Source organism: Centrocercus urophasianus, unplaced genomic scaffold (assembly GCF_019232065.1).
Source record: "Centrocercus urophasianus isolate 14NV4802_14NV808 unplaced genomic scaffold, USGS_Curo_1.0 seq_11, whole genome shotgun sequence".
In the NCBI taxonomy this organism is placed as follows: Eukaryota; Metazoa; Chordata; class Aves; order Galliformes; family Phasianidae; genus Centrocercus; species Centrocercus urophasianus.
The window spans coordinates 30787239-30796790 of record NW_024884253.1 but is presented as its reverse complement, the minus strand read 5'-3'; the positions used below and the strand labels follow the sequence as shown (position 1 = coordinate 30796790).

Below are 9552 nucleotides of genomic sequence, written 5' to 3'. Positions count from 1 at the left end.
CTATTTTTACACTATTTGACATCAGGTGGGCACAAACAGGTGAACAACTTGTGTCTTAGGACAGTGAAAAGATGAGAGATGTCTCCTCATTACAAACCTAGAGAGGAGAAATATCATAGACCTACATACAAGAGAGTTGTTTAATATGTTCACAAATCAATTTTATTAATTTAAAACAAAATTAATGAAGAAAAATACTGTACACAACTGTGGACACAACACACTTTTTGTACAATAAGGCCCAGATAAACTGTTTTTTTTTTTCAGTCTGCAAGTGACTAAATATAGAAAAGAGATGGAAAAAAAAAAAAAAAAAAAGACAACCAACCTCCATTACTGTCTACTTTGAAGATGCTTACTTGAAGAAAGGGCTAGTTATAGTCTTGGTTTTAAAAACTATCCACAATGTGCTTCATGTATGTATGTGAGTACTGTGTGAATTCCAGTACTCATACTGGGTAAAGTAAAGCACAGATGAAAGTCTTGGTAGGATAAAAACCTTGTTGTTGGTAATAAAACAATCCACAAACATTTAATTCTAGCAGCAACATTATTCCTCCAATAAAGAATGGTGTTTCTTTGCAGCTACATTGGTGCTTTGTAGCTTTGCAGGTAGTTGTTTCAAGGCTGGTGTTTTTAGCAAAAAAAAAAAAAAAAAAAAAAAAAAAAAAAAAAAAGAAAAAGAAAGAAAGCAAAGCTGGAGAATGAAACAACAAATCCAATGCTTCTTTTTAATGAAGAGATTTGAATCAAGCAAAGGGAATTGGTACAATTCACGTCGAATAGTAAGACTAACAGTTTATCTGATCAAGTACCTCACGGCCTTCAAGATTAGAAAAGTCACAAGTCACAGACAGACACGGTCTAGGTTTGTCCTGTAAAATGGATACAGACAAAAGCAAATTTTAACTCCTTGGCAATAACTATTTCTGTATTTCCATTGCCGGCAATGGATGTTATATCTTAGGAAAATCTGACTCCTGGTGGAAGAGGATTAAAAACCTTAAATGTATATGAGTATCTTGTTCAATTTCTCCAAAATATTACCATTCCTAATTTCTAAAAATAATGATCACAATAATTTCCTTTATTTTTGGATGAGACATAAACTAGTTGGTACTCAGATTCCAGTTTGAGTCATGTCTTAAAATATATTTGTGTTCTCTATTTCTTTATGGAATCTGCTAATTCATTTGTCAATACTCTACAAAAGCGTTAAGAGAGCAAACAGAAGACAGCAAAGTACTCCTCTTCAGTTGTGTTTTATCTATATTTCCTTAATGGGGGGAAAGAAAATCTTTTCATAATCAGAACAGATGAGAGAGGAAAAAGGTAGAGAAATAGCTGAAAAGAACAAAACCCAATTCCTATTGACACTTGACATCCATGCTTTTGGTCTTGACAAATTTATCTAAAAAAATCCATTATCTACATATTTATATCCAACGTGTTGACAAGGCACTGCACAACATTTTGTGCACACATAGCCTCATTCTTCACCAACAAGGCATTACTATCTTTCAATAGCATTTACCTTAACAATATGTAAAAGAATCATTCATTATTACAAATTTACACAAAAATTCTTCCTGTACATGATTGTCTCAGTGATGTACCTATTAGTTTAAATTAGACATATTTTAAACTACTCTGTAATGTGCTAAAATCAAAAGTAGTTGCTGTATCGTAAGGCAAAGGCTTACAATAGCCTTTCTTCCTATTACACATATCCTCAGTTATATGATGTCAAAATACAGTCTGTTCATAAATAAGTAAAGATGTACAGAGTACCCTGGGTATGAGAAACCAAAAAGTAAACCTTCTTTAGAAGAAAATTACTCCACTGGTATTTTGAAAAATCTCAGTCTTCATTGTGCAATCAAGTTTGCTGTGTTGAAGAAACGGCGTGTGTCACATTGAAGAGTTTAAAAACTACAAAGCACTTGCAGGTCCTTTTTTCACAGGTATGAACCTTTATTTCCTGTTTCTTCCTTCTCCATATCTTTTTGGTAGCAAATATAGTAAAGATGAGCTGTTAAAACATTTGCATGGCTTATTTTTGTTGGACTCGCAGTACCAGAGTCAACAGCTGTTCTGAAGAAAAAGACATGCTCCTCCATTTACTGAAAGGGCAGGGGTTAAGACCAATTGCAGCTGTACGTCAACATGTTGAAATCACAAAGTTCTGTAGTCCAATGCTGACACAAGACACAAGCATACCGTCCATGGGCAGAAGGAGGCTCTGGGGTTTCAAAGTGCTGCTGGGCTGCTACAAGTACTCCAGTTCCAAGGCATGGTGAAGGGCCATAAGGTCAGAGTGGCTTGAGATCCTCCAAAATGGCATAGCATGCTGTGAACAGCACAGACAACATGTAAAAATAACCCCAAGCATTTTGGTATTCAGACCCACCCATTGTCTTCCGCAAGAACAAGGTAACAGTGTGAGGAGAGAGCAACTCAGAGCTGTTAAAACCTCAAGCCCTTCACACTTCTTTCTGATTTCTCTGACACTCGAGCACAAATTGTCAATAATATCAATAATAGCAAACCTATTTGCCAACAGGAAAGACTGGAGATCTTAAGGATCTTAAGAAAAACAGACTACAACATTTTGAGGAAGAAACTGCTGTTTTCTAGTAAAAAAAATTAAGAAAACTGTTCCATACATGAAGCAGGTGGGTAGTTTGAGGAAGAGAATAGAACTTAGTTAAAATATATATATATATATATATATATATATATATATATATATATATATATATATATAAAGGAAGTAATATTTACCATCAAAACATATTATTCGGAAAACTTTCCCTGGCAGGTGAGTTACAAACACAGGAAAGATGATTCAGAATAGCTCATATGTTGCTCACATCACTTTGAAAGGAATTTTATCCTGGTGGTTTGTATAACATCACTCATTGTTAGCACTGATCTTAAAACATATTTTCCATTTTGGACAATTTTAAAATAAAATCATATTTTTTTCCTAGTAACTGTAATAAGATCTCAGTCTGGAACACAACCATATATGCAAAGAACCTGAAGGAACCAAAACCACAACTACCAGGAAAAAGTACACATTACCTCATCCATGAAGGGTAAAAATCTGATTAAGAATACTTGCTATCTTTATACTGTAAAACACTGATTAAACTGTCAGCAAGACTTTTCACATAAATACAAATAGATAACCATCAGCTTTCTTCAGGAAATTTTCTGTCAATTTCATGGGAAAATAGTTTCGATGCACCAATATTTTGAAGGCTAAACATGACCATGTTCATCATCTCACTGGGTCAGCTTGTGTCTGACATCTTTAGGAGGCAATTTAATATCACAATAGCTTCTGGGATCCCCAAGCATTTTATTAACAGCTTCACAGGAACTGTTTTCTTCGTTCTCCTTCAGTACTTCCTGCACAAATTCCTAATTCTATTTAAATCAGCAGCAAAACTACATCTCTTCTGATCATCATTGCTATGCTGAGCCCCCTTTTTCATTCAGGCCTTCATTCTCAAGGAATTAGAGAACAATTCTGAAAACAACGTAAAAGCACAATGTGAAACCCTCTGTTTCCAGGTCCACATTTACTGTAAACCCTGCACATCTGCGTAACACCTATCCCATCAATCCAACACCTTAGCACAGAGCTTGTGATAAATTCATCCCTGGAACTCAGGTAAACCGGTCTGTATATAAATAATAATTATTTTTAGGAGGACAACACCGCAATCCAGATAACACTGTGACGATGAACTGAGTTTGATGTGGGGAGTAAAGCACAGATTTTAAAAGAAACAGAAGTGGGTAAGTAGTGGCAAGTCTCTCTGATGTCAAAAAGCAGCCATTAAGGATGAATCAACTGCTGCACTTGTAAGAGGCAGAGGAGATGAGGCTGGAATGGTATTAATCAGCTAGACTGGGCTAAAAAGTAGTGCAGAACACACACAGCAAGGAATCTGGAAAATGCACACCAAATAAAGGACAGGCGTTAGCAAAAAGAGCTGCACAATAAGAGACTGCAGAGTGATGGAGATATCCATATTTCAGGGTTTTCATTTCAGAACAGCTCTAGTCCACTGTTATGGAAAATATACCTACTAGCAGTTGGAGAACATTTGGTAAGCACCTCTTGTTTAGTTCCATCCAAAAGAGATCACTTTTTTGCCCTAAAACAGATGTTACCAAAAGCAGAGTAAGGGGGACAGTCTCCTTCCTTATAACACTCCTGATCTGGATTAAAATGTAATATAGATGTATCAACAGCTTCCCACATGCAGGGTTTCACTAGCTTTTAGAACCAAAAAAATTATTCAGGAAGAAAACAAAATGACTCACAAGGAAGCACCACTGGATCAGTTTCTATTCTGCTTCGTTTTACCTTAGATTGTCACAAAGACTTAAGATACAGTTGACTAAGATAAGGGAAGTAAGTGAGCCACGTTGCTGATGAGAAAAAAATAATATTTCAGTGAGATTTATTCCAACAAGTGAGACATTGTTGGAATAAATGCTTATAGTATTTCCAAAATGCTTTACACAGTATTCCTCTCCTTAACAAAGAAACATTAAACATGACTTCTACTATTTATTCATCTTCAGTGCAGACTTCTGTGCCCCAACAGCAACAGAAACTAAATGCAATCAGCTCACTGAGTTACTGCTCCATGTCCCAACACCCCGCTGTTACATTATACAGACTGTCCTCTCTGCTCTGTCAGGTCAGGCATTACTAGTTTCCAGCTCAAATCTTTCCTAAAAAATTCATTTCTTGCATCATGCTCAGTAAATGTACAAACAATAACAAATAGAAATAAAATCACCTAATCATGCTGTTTTCTGGGCTCTCCTAAAGCTTCTGTGTTCCTATCTCTTCTTTAGACTGCAAGATCAGAATTTAACATCTGATGGGGGCATTACATCAAGGACAAACAGGCACGGTTTCTGCTTGCGGCTGATCGAAGCTGTGCTTGCAACCAAGAGTACTCAGTTTTGCTGTCTCCATTTTTGCGTGGTTGCAGCTTCCCTCTCCTTGCCCAGGTGCAAGGCAGCACCTTTCTGTTCTCTCTGTCAGCTTGGAATCTGCTCTGCCTCAACCACTGGCTCAGAGAGGTGTAAACAGCATACCTAAGTGTGGTGCAGGGTTTGGTGGACACCTGCCCTTGAGTAGTGTCTGCAGAAGCAAAGAGTCAATGACAAGGAAGCCCTCCAAGGACATACAGCAAACTAATGAATAGGGAGAATTGTAGTAACAAATTCTTGGCTTCCAGCTCCCCACCTCATGCAGCTCCATGAGCATTATACTGCTTCCCTAGTAACAACCTCAGCACCACAGAGCGTATACACACCAGGCGTCAGGGATAGTTAAAGACCCTGATTGTTTTCACAGAAGGTTTAGCTTCTGCTAAATCAAATCACAGTGATTCTTGCTATGATGCTCATACGCAATATCAAGTTTTGGATTACTCTCAGCTGTTTATGGTCAGAGTTTAAAACAAAAACTTTAAGTGATCATTATTTTGGCTGTCTCTTTGCGAATCTGAAATTCACTTAAGAGTCCTCTGCTTTATTTATATCTGGTAAAGGAATATACCTCCATTTACTCTATTCGGTTATAGCAGCGAGACGTGGAATGAGAGCCCGGAGAGTCCCATGAAAACAAAGAGGTTGTGTAAATCTCAGGATTATAATTATTTTAATTTCTCCTGCGTATAGGTCAAAGGACCAGCCGCACACTCCCAAGAAATGAAACACGTCAGGAACGCAGTGGCTGCATGAGGACTGGAATCTGCATAGGCGCTCCGTGCATGGGGCCCATGTGGCTGATTCAGATCTCTATCAGTCTGACCCTACGGCACAGACTTCATGGCTAAGGGGAGGGGAAACAAACTTGATACATATCTATGTATAGCTACATGCATGCATCTGTGTATGTATATGCAGCCTCACACACATATGTGTCCATATATATGCATGTTTGTTTACTGGGCATACACAATAGTTTTCACCTTATCTGATACAATAAATGACTGTACAAAATGATCAAGCAAAAACCTTATACATAATTCCTGTGTTGGCGTGCCCTGCTTATCCACAAGCACTGTCAACAGTGAGACAGAGGCTCTTTTTTTTTCTTATGAAATGATCAGACAAGAGTTTCAATGGATATATATTCACTAAAAATTACCTTTAGAAAGCCCTCACTGCCAACACTTAGCACACACATTGTGCCTAATATGTGTCTTCTACTGTGAGCACACCAAAAAATGCTAATATTTCATTGACTGACGCTCGAGAACAGATGACCAACACTAACTGCTAACAAACAGCAGCCTAGCTGGATGCATTATGAACTAAAGAAACTGTCAGAAAGCTTTTCTTATTGCTTACAGGGGGAACGAATGCCTAGGCTGGTAGTAAAGCAAGCGTTCTGCACACTATTTCACTGTGTTCCAAGTAAATACCAAACTTTTGTCTATGAAAAAGCATGAATTGCGTTGTAGGTGTTTAATAATGTGACACTTGACAATAAATAAAGCTATGAACATTTCAATTCTATTCTTAAATTAAATACGGTGGCAGAAGGTTCACTTTGCGCTTAAGCAAGAAAAGTTGAATTATTCATTTAGTAAATCTAGTAATTATAAAATTATTCAATAACCTAAATTACTAAGGTATCTAAATTTTGAACTAGAGGCAGTATTATTTTCAGTGTGTATCACTAGAAGAACAAAACTCCAAGTATTCACCAAAATAAACAAAGCACCTCAATAAATGCGCAAAACAAAATCATTTTTTGACTGAGTAACACTGGAAACTGCAGGCTATCCTTCTTCCCTTAAATGAATTCATATTTCTAGAGAAATCTCACTCCTGAGATTTGCGACATATTTGAATTGAAAACTCATAAGTTTCTGTCATCTTTCGCAGTATTTTTGTTGTGTTTCTGCCAGATTTTGCTAAGTGGTCGCCTTTACTTCCTACCCAAACCTAAGCAGCACAGTGTGACTGCGAGCTTTAAAGCAGTTGCAGACTGGATAGCCATTTATATTCTATTTATTGCTCTGTGAAGATTTATGATTTTTCCTCACAATTTCCCTCCAAAGCTGAATGACCGTTTCTCCCGACAAAGGAAGAAACTGATTTGCCCAGGCTCTCCTGAATCACCTGATGTAAAATCCAGCTCCTCCATGAAGAGACGCTCCTCCTTTTGTCTCATCTTGCAAAGCAGAAATGCTTTGCAAGATTCTCCCAAGTAGGAAACCTCAGGAGTTTTTTTTCGTTTGGTTGTTTTTTTCCTGCCTTACGAATATTTCCCAACAAAAATCTCAAGACAATGGAGTTTCTGGCAGAGAAACCCAGGAACTGATTTTGCATATGTCACCACAGAGGCATGCAGACACACAGGGAAGGAGACAGCCCCATGCCTGGGCTTGCTGCAGGCACGTGCCCCCACAGCACCCAGCCCTGAGCACTCCCTGCCTTCTCCTCTCTTTTCCCTCTCCCCTCCTCTCCCTCTTCTCCAAAGGTAGCAACCTCCACGTGAACTCTGCTGCTGTGGCTGCCCTGCCTCCTGAAACCATCCAGAAGGGTACAATTTCTCCTCAGCCTGTAATGCAAACGGCCTAAGGATTTTAATTGTCTTATATTCTGCAGGAAGTGACAGCTAAGGCAAGGTGTTGATACCATGGCTTGTCCTGTGTTACATGAAACTTAAGAGTGTGCCGCTTCCTCAGTGTGCTGTATTTATTTCCATCGATCAGGAGAGGCATTTTACAAAATACCAATCTCTCCTCAACACATTTCTGAAAAGAGCAGTGACCTTTTAACCTGTATGGAAAAGAATGTATCATCGAATTTTTACTATAATGGTAATAAAAAAAGGTTTAAAATGCGTCTTTTTTCATCTGTTGTATTGACTCAGGCTTTTCAACAGACAAAGTACAACAGTAAAAAACCTTGTCTCATAAAAAAGCAACTGGCTAAATTATTAGTAAGTTATTCTAATAACAAATCTTAACTTTATGATCTCCTAGGCTTGAAATTCAGCTCTTTTCACTAAAGGAGCAGAAAAAAACTAAATAGATTTGAATTTATACAGTCATTTAAATATACTGTTTATGAACTATACATAAGCAGTGAAGAGCTATTTAAATTTTAAAGAAGGGTGTACTGTCTGTGCGCTACGTAAAAAAAAGTACATATACTAAGGGCTTCTCCACAGGTCAAAATTCTTCAGCAAAGTGCAGTACAAAGGAATAACATAAACACTGTTCCTGCCTTGACAATATCACAGAATCACAGAATTGTAAAAGTTGAGATCACTAAGATCACCATTAGCCTTTCACCACCATACCAGTAAACCATGCCCCTCAGTGCCACTTCTACACTCTTCTTGAACACCTTCAGAGATGATGGCTCCATTACTTCCCTGTTCCAATGCCTCACCACTCTGTCTGAAATGAAATTTTTGCTAATATCCAACCTGAACCTCCTCTGGTGCAACCTGAGGTCATTACCTCTTGTCCTGTCACTAGGTTTCTGGAAGAAGAGTCCAACCCCCATCACACTGTAGCGTTCTTTCAGGCAGTTGTAAAGCGTGATGAGGTCTCCCCAAGCTGCTTCTTCTCCACACCTAAGCCACTCCCCTTAAGACTTACATCGCAGACCCCTTACCAACTTTGTTGCCCTTTCCTGGGCAAACTCCAGAGCCTCAATGTCTTTCCAGTAATGAGGGGCCCAAAACTGAATATGCTGATACGAAGGAGGGGATAAGCAAGGCAATGAGACACTTAAGACAGTTTTGGCTGATGGGCTTCACATTTTCTGTGGGAATAGTCTCAATTTTGCTTGCAAGCACTCTACAGAAGGTATGTGCTTTTGCAGTTTTCTAATACAGCAGTACTACTCATTTGTTAGACTGGGCATATGTCTTTGAGGTGAAGCACAACATACTCTGTGGCACACTCCTGTGCCTATTCCTCCCTATAATGCTAAAAAAACAACCTGAGGAGCAGTCAAAAAACAATGCACCATCTGAGCTGAGATTAGCTCCAAGTACTCTGTGATTCTCACTCTGGCACTATGCAAGGACAAAACCAAGGATCAAGTCCCGCTTTCACAGCTTGCAAGGAGGAGTTCTTTTCAGGAGGAGCAAGGAGCAGGACAAGAATCACAGAGATGTTTCCTTTAATCAAATTAATAGTTTTTGCAGAAAGGCAAGGTTGGTGATGTACTTAACTGACTTCTCTGGAATTGTTTTAAAAAACAGTTTAATCCAGAGCCTAATCTAGCATGCTTTAAATCTACATTTCTTCCAATAAGAAAGAATATACAGAAGCGATGGGACAAAGGAACTTTCTGTGCTGCTACACCTCTTAGCAACTGGAAGGGCTTTCTCCTATGCTTTTCTGAATAGTGTTTCCTGTTGAAAAAATGCAGTGAATTAGATAATGTTACCAAAAGGACTACTCCTGCCATTATCACATACGACACTATTTCACCAAGCAACAGAAAAGGAACAAAGAAGATTTTCCCCGGGGGGGGGGG

The 9552-nt window shown here is 38.4% G+C and overlaps 1 protein-coding gene across 2 annotated transcripts in view; it reads right to left on the bottom strand.

The window, feature by feature from the left end:
• Positions 1–1429: 1429 nt before the first annotated feature.
• The window catches only part of EYA1 (EYA transcriptional coactivator and phosphatase 1), a 147681-nt gene continuing 139558 nt past the window's right edge, over positions 1430–9552 (bottom strand). For both annotated transcript variants that reach the window (XM_042839734.1, XM_042839735.1), the window contains exon 18: positions 1430–2350. In XM_042839734.1, the coding sequence (XP_042695668.1) occupies positions 2270–2350 (81 nt within the window). In that variant the 3' untranslated portion in view covers positions 1430–2269. The remainder of the gene's footprint in view (positions 2351–9552) is intronic.